This window comes from Cannabis sativa, chromosome 7 (genome assembly GCF_029168945.1).
Source record: "Cannabis sativa cultivar Pink pepper isolate KNU-18-1 chromosome 7, ASM2916894v1, whole genome shotgun sequence".
In the NCBI taxonomy this organism is placed as follows: domain Eukaryota; kingdom Viridiplantae; phylum Streptophyta; class Magnoliopsida; order Rosales; family Cannabaceae; genus Cannabis; species Cannabis sativa.
Window position 1 is genome coordinate 59,938,367 of NC_083607.1, and position 14,183 is coordinate 59,952,549.

At 29.6% G+C, this 14,183-nt stretch overlaps 3 protein-coding genes across 3 annotated transcripts; 1 reads left to right on the forward strand and 2 right to left on the reverse strand.

The window, feature by feature from the left end:
- Window positions 1–1,120: 1,120 nt before the first annotated feature.
- LOC115697370 (small ribosomal subunit protein uS7) lies at window positions 1,121–2,993 on the reverse strand. The gene is made up of 4 exons (XM_030624349.2): window positions 2,724–2,993; window positions 1,800–2,071; window positions 1,509–1,712; window positions 1,121–1,399 (listed from the first exon to the last, which is right to left on the reverse strand). The coding sequence occupies exons 1-4, from the start codon at window positions 2,793–2,795 to the stop codon at window positions 1,345–1,347; spliced, it is 603 nt and encodes a 200-aa protein (XP_030480209.1). The 5' UTR covers window positions 2,796–2,993; the 3' UTR covers window positions 1,121–1,344.
- A 1,445-nt stretch (window positions 2,994–4,438) lies between these two features.
- Window positions 4,439–7,068, forward strand: LOC115696773 (aspartic proteinase NANA, chloroplast). Its single transcript, XM_030623658.2, has 2 exons — window positions 4,439–5,237; window positions 6,116–7,068. The coding sequence occupies exons 1-2, from the start codon at window positions 4,663–4,665 to the stop codon at window positions 6,942–6,944; spliced, it is 1,404 nt and encodes a 467-aa protein (XP_030479518.2). The 5' UTR covers window positions 4,439–4,662; the 3' UTR covers window positions 6,945–7,068.
- A 372-nt stretch (window positions 7,069–7,440) lies between these two features.
- Window positions 7,441–10,031, reverse strand: LOC115697371 (prefoldin subunit 6). The gene is made up of 5 exons (XM_030624350.2): window positions 9,871–10,031; window positions 9,650–9,720; window positions 9,383–9,507; window positions 8,734–8,794; window positions 7,441–7,686 (listed from the first exon to the last, which is right to left on the reverse strand). The coding sequence occupies exons 1-5, from the start codon at window positions 9,956–9,958 to the stop codon at window positions 7,630–7,632; spliced, it is 402 nt and encodes a 133-aa protein (XP_030480210.1). The 5' UTR covers window positions 9,959–10,031; the 3' UTR covers window positions 7,441–7,629.
- Window positions 10,032–14,183: the final 4,152 nt, after the last annotated feature.

A 14,183-nucleotide genomic window follows, 5' to 3' on the forward strand; every position in this document is an offset into this window, starting at 1 on the left:
TTACTTTTTTACGATTTTTCATAGAAACAACATAAAAATAACAACAAAACTACATAAAAGTAACATGAAAATAACATCTAAATAAGAACAAAAAATTAACAATAAATTAATAAGAGTACAACATAAAAATAACGTATAATCTATAAATAAAATCAAAAAAATCGTAAAAATATTTTAAAAAATTTTAAACCGTATTTTTGTAATTTTTTTGTTGTTTTTGTGTATTTTTAAAATAATCCTAAAAAAAAATTACATTCTATACTCACTTTTTATTTCCTATTTTAATTTTTACTTTTATTTTACTACTCTTTAATTTTAAACATTTGTACAGAATTTTATTTACATAAAATGCGACCTTTTAATGTATTTTTTTTATATTATACTTGTTATTTTATTGTTGATTTTTATTATTTGTATATTAATTTTTATGTTATTTTAATATTATTTTACTATTATTTTTATGTAATTTTTGTTGTTCTTTTTATAAACACCATAAAATGTAAAAAAGAAAATTTTTAAACTGTAAAAAATTTACTAAAAATAATAGTTCATGTAAATTTCACAAAAAAAAAAAATCAACACAACTCAAAACTGTAAATAAGTGTTTTGTCAGACCTCGTATTTTAAAATTTTAAAAAGCCCGCAAAAATACTAGTCGTGTTATCCCAACAATTCTATAGGGTAAGCTCGACACGTCCAATATTTTTGTATAATATTTTACTCAAATCGGCTTAAACTCGTGCTGCTCCATATTTTTACATTTTTATTACAAGCTAACTACTAAACTATTTTTGCAATTTATAGTTTTCATATTTATTATCAATTTTTTATATATATATATAACGAAAATGATTATTCTTCAATAATAGCTCTTTTATATGCTTTTCATTCCATTAAGAAAATTTACATAGGAATCAAATGTGATGTTGAAATTGTGAAAATTATAATCTAAAAAAAAAAAGCATCGAACCTCCATACACAATATTGGAATTAAACAAAATCCAATATATCATATCATCTTTTTCATGTAGCAAAATCTATTCAATTAATTAGATTGAACAAATCCCATTGTGGCAAAATTGAAACATTTTGCAAGAATCCAAAATAGAGATAATTTAAGTAACAAGAACAAAATCCATGATGCATATGCAATAAGAGCCAAGATATTATATCTTCATACACTGCAAATTATCAAAGAGAGAAAAACTCTTCCTTCCTAATACAAAGGGAAGCACAAAAATTCCATCTTCATGTTCAAAGCATACAAAAACTAACTCAATAGAAATTTTATCTAATTAATAAATAAAACAAAACCTCATGTGACCTCCAAAATGTTAGACGAAATTAACGATTGGCCTTGGCAACCCTTTCGATCTCGTCCTTTTTCTTTATCGCATAGCTGTATACAACAAAATGGACAAAAAGAAAAATCAGTTAGTAACTACAATCGAAGGAGCTTGTTCGAGGTTAATTGACAGAGCACGTCACAAAAAGTCGTCAATTATTACCTGTTGGATGAACCTTTGGCGGCGTTAATGAGTTCATCAGCCAAACATTCAGCAATGGTCTTAACGTTTCTGAATGCAGATTCACGAGCGCCAGTGGTAAGAAGATAGATAGCTTGGTTAACCCTTCGAAGAGGAGAAATATCAACAGCTTGACGCCTGACCACACCAGCAGATCCAATACGAGTGGCATCTTCTCTCGGTCCACTGGTTTTACAACAAACAAACCAATCAAACATCAAGACAAAATGTACAAAAGAAACATTTCAACACAAATGAAAAGCATTCAAATACCTGTTAACAACTGCATCAACTATAACTTGAATTGGGTTCAAGTCAGTTAGCAAGTGGATGATTTCCATGGCATGCCTAATAATCCTCACTGCAAGAATTTTCTTTCCATTGTTACGGCCGTGCATCATGAGCGAGTTTGTAAGCCTCTCGACGATAGGGCACTGAGCCTTCCTAAACCTTTTAACAGAGTACCTCCCAGCAGTGTGAGGAACATAAGTTGCATGTTTCGCCGGTACAACTCCAACATAATCAGCAAGCGAAATGTCACTTACCTAAAGGAACCAAAGAAAATAAGTTCAGTTAAACATTTTCAATTGATGAGAACTAAAGAAATTTCTATATGAACCCCAATAACAGGGCACTTGGGCATTGAAGAAACATAAAACTATGGCTTATTAAGCAATGTAAGTAAATTAGATCAAAATTCATGAAAACAAATCACCTATTCAAGTACAAATATAGATATAAGAGACTAAAATAAACAGGGCAAAGACTTGGAATTACCAAGAAAAACCATAAACATAACCGAGAAAGAAGAGTTCTATAAATTTCAAGTTATGTCATTTATTTTGAGTTGATTGTTAAAACAAAAACAATAATCTGAAATTTAAAGCTTATGTAAAGGTGTACATGTTCGCATTTTTGTGAATATATTAGATCAAAAATATACACATGTGAGCTAAAAAAACAATATTGGGCAGAAATCATAAACATTAACGATGAAAAGATCAATAATGTCAAAATATCTCAGTGAATTATAATGATTCTAGCTTTAAATCTCTTCTAAACAAAGACATTCTATTAGCTATAATGGCTTAAGAATCATTACTTGAATACAAAAATGAAAATCGGTATTGAAAATCTTCTTTCGTGAACTTAAGATCCAGAAAAAAAAAATCTAAGGGAAAGAACAGAACGGGGTACCTGAACATCCTCGAAGCTCCAACGATTGAAAAGCTTCACTTCGTGTTGCTCCTGAACGATCGCTTCAGCCATTGTTAGAGTACAGTCGCCGACACCGTACAGGCCAGAGAGAGAGAGAGAGATGGAGGGAGGAGGAGGCGTCTGCGTTAGTGAGAGAGCGAAGAGAGAAGCAAAGATAAGAGTTTGGAAAGTTAGGGTTAGGGTTTGGTTAGGGTTAAGGTTAGGGTAGAATATTTGGGCTGGGCTTCTTCTTCATTTGGGCCTTTATTTCGTACAAGGTCCATATTGATAAGGGGAGTTGTTTTATAAATATCTGAAAAAAAATATTTATATTTTAGTGATTTGAGGCATAACCTTAAGTTTAATTCTAAATAAATATCTAAATTTAATTTTTAGTAGTAATATCTAAGTTATAATTTTGAAACTTTTGTAGGTACTTGATTCTTAAGTGTTAAGTAAATTACACGTGGCAATTATTGATTAGTCTTAGTCATTTATTTTAATAAAAAAAAATTAATTTAAATGTACCAATAAGAAAATGACACGTGTATAATGATTTAATATTTAACAGTGAGGTTCTGTATTAAAAAAATATAATTTAGGTATTATTATCACCAGAAATTAAACGTAGATATTTATTTGCAACTGAGAGTTAAACTTAGGTATTTATGCCGCAAATTACTCTATATTTTTTTTTTATAATATTCATCAAATCGCCCACCCTGTACAAACCGCCAGCACCACACTACATAGAAAATACAATTTAAAATCCTTTGCGGTACGATTGTGATTTTTATTTTTCCAAATTGCACAGTGCAGTACGATTTACGGTTTTGAATTTAATAATTACAGTTCAAACTGCATTGCACTATATATTAGAAAGTTACCAATTTTTACAATAGAATTTTTATTTTTTTTAAGAACAAATATATGTAACATATGTGTACATTATATTATTTTTTATTAAAATTATTTTAATAATTTTTTTTTATATTGCCAAAACTTTATTAGATTAATTTTTGAATTTTCATTATGATTAATAATGATAGTGTAAACCGTTCAAATTGTACCGTGCCACACAGTATTTTAATGGTGTAATTTTTGCAATTTTAAGATCTCACGTTGCGATTGCAATTTGAGAAATTACAAAAACTACGTACGCAGTTTGATTTGAAAAAATATTACAACTTGCACTATCCGCACCGCAAACACCCCAAAATAAAATACTCCACATGTCTCTCAGAATACTTTCACAATTAATTCAAAAAATAAAATCATTAATCAAAATATTTGATAATTAAAATCTAATCCTAATAATTAATTTTATATATTTTATAAATCAAATCAAATCATTTCACTTACCCAATATATAACATATAATTTATTTATAAATAGAGTGTGATAAAAAAAAAATCACGTTACTATAAAATTTTAAAGAGCATAATTAACAAATCGTATACTATAGGAGCACAATTTGATATAGTGTAAATAATTCATGAGCAAAAATACTAAATTAAGCATAGTTACTCAAATTTTTCTTTTATTATTTATCAATACAGATTTAAAATTTTTAAAATTGATATTTATAATTAATTTATTTTAGTAACTATCATTACCTACCTTATATAAAATATTTTAGTATCTACGGTAAGATCAAAACTGATAATCTCACCAAAAAAAGGTTTATATATATATGGTAAGATCAAATAATTGTGAAGTATTTCTATATATATATATAGGCTATATGAAGAAAAATGACCTGTGTAATCCTAGTATATATATATATATATTATATATATATAGCCTAAAAATTTACATGCAACGTTGGCCTCATATGTAAAACCGCCTTACAAATTTTCTATGTCCTTCATTCAATTCCATCTTAAAAATCTCAAATCTCTTCATTTCATCTCAATTTTCAGTCCCAACAAAAAAAAAAATGAAAATGAACTTCCTCCAATCATTTTCCCTCCTACTCCTCTCTCTAATTTTCGCCACAACAAATAACATCATTCATGGTTTTCACGACGACGGCGAAATTGTAAGGTTCGAGTTGATCCACCGAAACTCTCCCAAACTTTGTGGCCACGATGGCCACAATGTCTTCTTGGGAGAAAAACCGAAAACCCAAATGGAAAACCTAAAGCAGTTTCACCAACGAGATGTTTCCAGGAGGGCCATCCTTCTGGAAACATCGTCATCATCAGTGAAACTGCCTATAAATTCAGGGTCGGATTATGGAACTGGAGAGTACTTTGTTCACGTGACGATCGGGACACCGGGGCAGAGATTCGTGTTGGTTGCGGATACGGGGAGTGAATTGACATGGATGAATTGTAGATATAAAAATTATGAGCCTAAAAAGAAGGGTAAAGAGCCCATATTTAAGGCTGATGAGTCTTCTACGTTTAGAACTGTGTCTTGTTCTTCTCGTATGTGTAAGATTGATCTTGCTGATCTCTTTTCTCTTGCCAAGTGTCCTACTCCTTCCACTCCATGTGGCTATGATTACAGGTAATATATATATATGTATATATGTATATGTATGTGATCTTCTGTATATATACGTATGCATGTATACGTATATATATTATATTTCATCATATTGTGATGTGTTGATCATATATGAACAAATTAAAATTGGCTTGGTTGTTGGTTAGGATTAAAAAGAGGTTGAGAGACATTATTGTTTAGCTATTCAATTTTATTTATTATTGGAATAGATAAAAAATATTAAATTCTTCTAGGAATTCTAAATATATGACTTGAGATAATTATTGTTTTTTTAAAAATATATATATATATATATATCTACACATATATATAGGGTAGAAACTTGTTAGGTAGAGCATCATTTTTGTTTCTATAACTTTTTCTATTTGTAAGAAATTATATTCTAAACTTTTGTATGTGATGTTGTATAATATAGTTGTAGTAGATATTTTTGTTAGTTTTTTAGATTTATGATCTTAAATAAAATATATATTAGACTGATATAAAATAAAATAAATACAGTTGTTTGATACAGTTGTTTGAATCTTATTTTCGGTATCTTAAAATTATTTAGAATTTCTAAAAAGTAGCCGGATGCCTAATATAAATATAATTTACATTATCATATAAATGAATTTGCATTTTTTATACCAAAAATAGGAAATCCTTTTTACATTTTTTTTAATTACATGTAAAAAATTATTAAAAATAAAAATATATAATTTTTCATTTTTTTTCTAATGTATTGTCATTAATTGATATAAACTAAATAAATAAATAAAGACTGAAAGAAGTTAAAAATATAAACATTTGGATTTATTTATTTAGTTTGAAAGCCTTCATTAATTTAAATTTAGTCCCTTTTTGATTTCTTATTTTGTTCCTTTACCAACTATTAGGTACCTACAAGGTTCTGCAGCATTGGGCTTCTTTGGCAATGAAACTATATCAGTAGACCTCACCAATGGCAAGAAGAAAACATTGAACAATGTCCTAATTGGCTGTACTCAAACGATTAAGGATGAGCAAGGCATTTTCAAAGGAGCTCATGGTGTACTTGGCTTAGGCAATGGGAAGCACACATTCACATCAAAAGCAGCTCAAGATTTCGGTTCCAAGTTCTCGTATTGCTTGGTCGATCACTTGAGCTCCCAAAACTTGACAAACTACATAGTGTTCGGTTCCACCAGGCCTAAAACCGCGCTCTCGAGCCGTGTGCAGCGTACCCCTCTTGTTTTGGGAGGCGCTCTCGGTCCACTCTATGGCGTGAATATTGTGGGAATCTCAGTTGGGGGTCAAGTGGTAAACATACCACCGGCTGTTTGGGATGTCAACCGTGGAGGTGGAACGGTTCTTGATTCGGGAACAAGCTTAACGTTTCTAGCAGAACCAGCTTACAAACCCGTGACAGCTGCATTCAGCAAGTACATGTCGAAATTGCAAAGATTGCCTGACGATGGAGGACCATTCGAGTTCTGTTACAACTCAACTAGGTTTCAAGACTCTTTGGTGCCGTCGCTAAAAATCAAGCTTGCAAATGGTGCTGTGTTTGAACCCCCGATGAAGAGCTATATCCTCGATGTTGCACCAGAGACTAGGTGTCTTGGATTTGTTTCGGCTAGTTGGCCAGGCACATCTATCATCGGCAACATCATGCAGCAAAACCACTTGTGGGAATTCGATCTAGGGAAAAGTCTCTTAAGCTTTGCACCCTCTACTTGTACTTGATTAATTCTTACACATACACATACTATTGTGTGTTACAAAACCCCAAGATACTTTCATGATCGTATATTCCACTGTGGGATTGCTAAGATTTCAATACTATTAACTAAAATTATTGCTACTAAAACACATCAATTAACAAAGTTAGCAAAATTGGACATGGTAGCAAACTAACAAACCTAGTATGACATTAATCAACGACGATAAGCATCTCGGGACAAAGACAAGACACTAGAGCACTCGATCACAAGCACTTAGTTTAACAAAGAAGATAGTATTTTACCCTTTTCTACAAATAGGAAGAAGAGAGAGCCTTCTAAGAGAATTTTCTAAGCTATATTTGGACCGAGGCACGTTAAAAAGACATGCACGATTGTCCTAACCGCTACCATTTCTTTGTTCAAATGCTTCGATTGTCTACAAATGACAGTACTAATTCATTATAAGCATTCCAGCTACCCAACAGTGTAAACAGTAAAACAGTTTGATATACCACATGAAAATAAAATAGCCATTTAACATATATATATATAAGATTGAATCTAACACAATACTAAAATCACAATAAAGATTTGTAAAAAGCACCATAGCTGAAACTACAAACAAGAAGGAAAATAAATGCTTCATTCAAGCTTTTAAATTAAAGTCCAAAGAAATTGTTACATCTGATAGCATTTGACTCATCATGTTAGGCCTTGGCTTTTCCAGCCTGAACTGATTGGATTCTCTGTTGCAACTTTAGGATCTGCAAGATGACATAACCGATGTAACTAATTAATATTCATCTTGCATTTTCGAGATTCTATTACAGTAATCTTTTGAAAGCAGGACATAACAGAAAATCGACTAGAGTACACGCATGTTCATCCACTAGTAATTCAAGAATAACAAATGTAAATTATACAAGCACATGAAACTTTCTTCCAGCCTCAATTAATTCAAAATTAATCAGAAAACAAAAGCTTATATAAGTATGAGCTTTAGCCACCAGAAATGAATAAGGAGCTTCAAATAAAGACATGTTGCCAATGCATTTATTCCTATAGAATCATACTTAAGCAATTTTTGAAAGTCTAAATTACCGATGCAATGCTACCGGTTATATGTTATGGCTATTTTTTTACTTTTTTTTCTGAAGTTTAAAGCTCACACATCAATACTCAAGTTCAGGTGAACCTTCACTTGATTTGTGGAATAGGTTCAAACGCTAGTTGCGTCTCGGTCTCAGGTTTCAATATGTAATTGAAGTTGACTTTCATGTCTTCTGCAAGTTTTGTGATTAAAATGTCCAATTCATGGTATTTGAGTTTGTAAATTAAAGTGAAATGTAAAAGGGTCCTACGATTTCCTAATAATCTGTATAATGAGATAAATAATATAACAATGTTGAAAAAATTCTTACAACCTATTAAACTATGATGAACTATGAAGCTTAAAAAAATGATGATTTTAACCTTATAATTAAAAATTATTTGGAGATACAAAAAGGGCAGGCAGGACTAGCTTTCCACATCATTTCGAGGAATCTAAAAGCTGCAAGATCATTTTAGATTCCGGATTCCCATCCCTACAACACCTCATACCTTATGAGTACTAAAGCCTTAGATCTATTCTACTTCAGAGCTATGAAAGATAGACCTTGATGAGAATCAACAAATAAGTAACCAATGCAATCAAAGTTAACATAACAATTCACAATAATACATACTCGAAACACACAGATACATATCATCACAACCTATTCACAAATCAATATACTAATAAGACATATGAAGTGAGAAAGAAAACAAACCGCTTCTTTTTTGCTATTTTGCTTCTCTTCTAAATCTTGAAGAGTTCCATCAAGCCGTTTCCTGTTTTGCATCAATACATAAATTTACACTCAACAATTTGCACTGACAACTAGAAGAGATCAAAATATAAAGCAGTGAAAGCAATTGTACATGTTATATGGCATTATGTTATGAACTGCAATTGCCTAAAATGCAATACAAACGAAAGAAAAACCCCATTATGATTGCTTAGTTATCATATCTTAGCTCCATAACTATGAACTCAATATAGAATAAATCGAAACTTTACCCCTGAACTATTACACATGTAGGATTGATGTGGCCAGAAACTACACTAATATTACAGTAATTAGGCCTATTTAACTAACTTAAGCTAGCTAGAACTAAGTATAATGATCTTAAACATTCAAATATTAACTCTAAAAATACGATAAAGAGTCTCTGATTTTCTCTTTAGAGTATTACCTATGCGATTATTTTTTGCATAGACTCTCGAATTACAGTAGACTAACCATTAATCAATCTTACATTAAGAAACCAAACTGTTTGCCAAAAATCCTATTTTATTTTTTCATATATCAAAAGAAAGCTCCAAAGTTTTAGTTTTACAATGATTCATAAAACAAGAAAAGAGAAGCAGAAACATACAATTCAGCAGAGATGTATTCAATTCTCTTTTTCACATTTGCATTAGCCTCTGCCAAATCTTGCTTCACAAGAACTGGACCAATCAATTTGTACACATTTGCATCTTCATTCAATAGGTCTAACTCCTAAAAACAAAAATTCAGATTAAAAATCAGTAAAGGGTATTCAATTTATGATTATATAAATCAATACAAATCACTTGGGCCCCAAAAGATTTTTACACAAAACCAAACAGAAATTGGGGGAAAAAGAAAATGAAAAAATAACCTTGAGGACAAGCTCGTTCTCGCCTAGTTGAATGGTGTACTTCTTTCTCACTTGGTGGTTCTTCGAAATATCTGTTCAAAAAAAGAAATAATAACATTTCAGATCAATATTCGATCGTAATGATCTCCATGTGCTTGAAGAAATGCATGAACAATATATATATATATATATATTAGGTCTAAAGGTGAAATTTTGAAGAGAGTATGGTAATGGGATTTTACCCTTTTGAAGTTTGCTTAGATCGTTAGCTTTGTTCTCCAATTCTCGCTGAAGTTCTTTGACGGCGGAGGAGGAAGAAGATGAAGCCATCGTTAAGCTTTGGAACTGTTGTTGTGAGTTACTCAGAGATCTTTTATTCTTTTTCTCTGTTCTGTTCAAAATTAGAAAAATACCATATTTTAACACATTTTGCATAAATACTTAAGTTTAATTTTGCAGATAAATATTTAAATTTTATTTTTTACGACAATAATACTTAACTTATATTTTTAAAAAATTTATAAGTATTTAGCCGTCAAGTGTCAAGTAAATGATTACATGGCAATCTCTAATTGATTCATATCATTAAATTTTTATTTTTATTTAAAGATTATGTTAAATATACTAAGAAAATGATACGTGAATAATAACTTCATACTTGATGGTCATGTATCTATAAAAGCTCCTGAAATATAATTTAGGTACTATTATCGTCAAAAATAAAACTTAGGTATTTATCTACAACAGAGAGTCTAACTTGGGTATTTACGCCGTAAATTACTCTAATTTTTTATAATTTTGGTGCAAAAATATAATTTTTTTTTTTTTTTCAAAAATGATATTTTATGGGAAAGTTGAAGAAAAAGTTGAAAAATATAGTAAAATGAAGTAAGGATAACTAAGAACCTTTACGATAACTAGACGAGTAACTAGTTACCATGGGGTAATCGTGTATCTTATGTTATTTTTTACATATTTTTTAACTGTTTTTTAAAAAAAATTCATAAAAAATTTTTTGAGAAAAAATTATATTTTTACAAATTTATATTTTAAAAACCATAAAAATGAAAATTCTCCTTAATTTTAATTATTTTATTAAATAGTGACATCCTACGAAATTTTGAGAATTTAAAATGATTTACAATATAGAAAGTACAGTTTTTATAATAATCCATAATTTAAGGGGCACAACTTTTTTTAATAAAAACTTAAGGGGCATAATTTAATATAGTATAAAATATTTAAGAGACAAAAATTCTAATTATTCAATTTAGAATATCATATTTTATTGTAAAATATTATGAATTAGATTATAAAATGTAAATATTTAAAGCTTGAGAAGTATAAAAAGATAGTATGAAGTATTTAAATATTTCATTGGCATATACAATAAATTTTAAGAAATTTCTAAAAAATTTAGTTTTTTTTATATGTATATATGTATTTGTAAATGTATTTATAAAAACTCAATTTTAAATGTTATATCTTGATGTTTAAGGTTTTTGTTCCTCCTCTCTTCTTTCTCCTCATTCTTCTCTACAACTGAATAACATCATAGACTAACACAAACTTCCTCCCTGACATTAACTTAAACAAGAGAAAAACATGTTAATTAGATAAACTAAATAGATAAGTTATAATCATTGTTGAGGTGTTAGGGTGTCTTTTCTTTATTAAGACATCTATAAATATATATATATATATATATATATAATATTTGGACTAGTAAAAAAGTATTCCTAGTCAATATGGGACTAACCACAAAAGATAATTTTTTATTTATTTTTTTCTAACAAGATTTCTGTTAATAGATTTTTTTAAGGCATGTTTGGTACGTATGATTAAATTGGATTAGACAAGTTAATTTGTCTAGTCTAATGATATAATTTATCCAACTAATTCTATCTATTTAGAGTTATTTATCACATCTAGCAGTGTATGATAAATAATCCATATAAGTAGATTTTTATTATTTATCATTTTTTTTATTTTGATTTTATAAATATATGTTGAATTTAATAATAATTTAAATAAAAGAATGGTTACAAATTTATTTATATATTTTTTTGTTAAAACTTATTCATTATAATTAATAAAAAATATATAATTTTGAAATATCATATATAGGGATCGAAATTGCAGCCATAGGTATGAGGCCGACAAGAATAATTTTCTATCCTCGAATGTTAAACAAGAAATAGCACCCCCACCCCGATGGTGACCCATTCAAATTTTAATTTATTTTGTAATATTATTTCAATTATTATACATTAACTCTATTTAGCTTAGCTTCTTATATAATATACTAGATGAGAGTTACGTGGCGAGCCACGTAAATATTAGTTTTATATAAGTTCTAGTGGTTTTTGTTTAAGAATTCAGTAACTAAGCAACGACAACAACAATGGTAGATAGATCTATTTAAGTTTTTCATATTTGTAAAGATTATAAATCTAAACTTTTAATTTTCTTGATTTGAGATTTTGAATTGTTCTGATTTATTTGTTTATGAATTTATTGAAATACTTGAATATTTATTTGTTCTGATTTATTCATACTTGAATATTTATATTGATAATTGTTAATGAAATTAGTCTGTAACTTTATGTTTTTGGAAAAAAAAAAGTATTTTTTAATATAGAGTTTAAATTTAAGAATACAAAGAAACATAATAGAATAATTTATATTAAAAATGATAAATACTTACGTCAAAAAAAAAAAAATAGAATACAAAGAAAAAAAATTAAGAATTAGATATTTTGAAAAAGATAAAAGAAAACTAAGTATATGTATATAATTGATGTAATCGCATATATTTATTATTATAGCTTTTTATTTATTTAAAATAATTAATTTTAATAAAAAAATTAAAACAAAAAAGAGAAATTAATTTTATATATAAATAACTTAATATGATAATAACTATATTATATTATATAATTTTTCATACGTAACCGATTAATAAAAATTAAATATATAAGATTTGTATATGACATTTTTTATTATTAATTTGGTGAACAAAAGGAAAATGGGTGAAAAGTAATTCACGTTAAAAGTAAGATGTGGTGAATCCACAATTCATCTCATTCAAGAACACACAACAAAGAACAAATTAACATAAAACCAGAAATCGAAAATCCAGTCCAAAAACCAGCAATGAATTCTAACCAGTAAGAACTTTAAGCAATCAACAATTAAAGAACTTTGAACAGATAAAATGACACCTTTCTTTTACGAGGTTCGAACATAGATCAATGTAATCTATGCCTACATCCTCGGGAAACAATCAGCATACTTCTTTATTGATTATTCAGGAATGATTACAAGTGATTTGATCACAACAGAAAGGATCAATTACAGAAGGAGTCTAGCTCCTAATCCTCTCAATCACTCAGTCTCAATTCTCTCTCACTCTCTGATCTTGTGTCTCAATTAGTGTCATGTTCGAATTGTCTTGGTTTAGAGTTTATATAGGTGTAGTACATGAAGAGAGCTTTCCCTCCTAAACCAACTAACAAAACTAACATTTGAACTTGTCCAATCCGAGAGTGCCACATGTCCTGAATATTAGACTTATGTCTAAAAATACCACAATTATCCACCTTTTTAGTCATAAGTCTGAAAGTATGCATGCTCAATGTTTCCTGGTACCTCCGAGGAGGTCTGTTACTGCAGTGTTGTGATGTTGAGCAAGTTTAGACAATGTTTAAACTTTGCTAATGTCACACACTTGGTCATCACATCTGCAGGGTTGTCATCTGTCTTAACTTTCTTCACTTGCACTTCACCACTTGCAATAATTTCTCTAATGTAGTGGAGTCTAATGTCAATGTGTTTACTTCTTTCATGGAACATTGGATTCTTCATCAAATGAAGAGCACTTTGATTATCACAGTAGACAGTGATATCAGTTGCATTAATCTTCATTTCTTGTGCAAATCCTTTCAACCAGACTGCTTCCTTTATTGCTTCTGTGGCTGCCATATACTCAGCTTCAGTTGTAGATAGTGCCACCACCTTTTGTAGATTAGATTTCCAACAAACACATCCACCTAGAACTGTAAAACAATAACCAGTGAGGCTTCTTCTGGTGTCTATGCTTCCTGCATAGTCTGAATCGACATAGCCAGTGACATCACAGGGAGAAATGTTGTCTTTGTGAAATTTTAAACCAATGTCCAAGGTTCCCTTGACATATCTGAGAGTCCATTTGACTGCTGCCCAGTGTTTAGTGCCAGGATTGGCAATGAACCTACTTACAACACTCATTGCATAGGCCAAATCTGGTCTTGTGCATACCATAGAGTACATAAGACTCCCAACACATGATGCATATGGTATGTTATCCATGAACCTTTTGTCTACTTCAGTTTTAGGTGATTGAGCTTGTGTAAGTTTGAAATGAGGAGCAATGGGAGATGTTACATGTTTAGCCTTGTCCATGCTGAACTTGTCTAGAACCTTTTGAAGATAACTCTTCTGAGATAGCATAATATATTCTGGTCTCTTTCTGATAATGTCAATTCCCAGTATCTTGTTTGCCCTCCCTAGATCT

Coding starts and splice junctions, on each gene's coding strand:
- LOC115697370 (XM_030624349.2), bottom strand. CDS start 2,795: ATGGCTGAAGCGATCGTTCAGGAGCAACACGAAGTGAAGCTTTTCAAT. Junction 1,713..1,799: donor GTTGATGCAGTTGTTAACAG/GTATTTGAATGC, acceptor TTGTAAAACCAG/TGGACCGAGAGAAGATGCCA. Junction 1,400..1,508: donor GCCAAAGGTTCATCCAACAG/GTAATAATTGAC, acceptor TGTTGTATACAG/CTATGCGATAAAGAAAAAGG.
- LOC115696773 (XM_030623658.2), top strand. CDS start 4,663: ATGAAAATGAACTTCCTCCAATCATTTTCCCTCCTACTCCTCTCTCTA. Junction 5,238..6,115: donor CCATGTGGCTATGATTACAG/GTAATATATATA, acceptor ACCAACTATTAG/GTACCTACAAGGTTCTGCAG.
- LOC115697371 (XM_030624350.2), bottom strand. CDS start 9,958: ATGGCTTCATCTTCTTCCTCCTCCGCCGTCAAAGAACTTCAGCGAGAA. Junction 9,721..9,870: donor TCTAAGCAAACTTCAAAAGG/GTAAAATCCCAT, acceptor TTTTTTGAACAG/ATATTTCGAAGAACCACCAA. Junction 7,687..8,733: donor AAAATAGCAAAAAAGAAGCG/GTTTGTTTTCTT, acceptor GTCATCTTGCAG/ATCCTAAAGTTGCAACAGAG.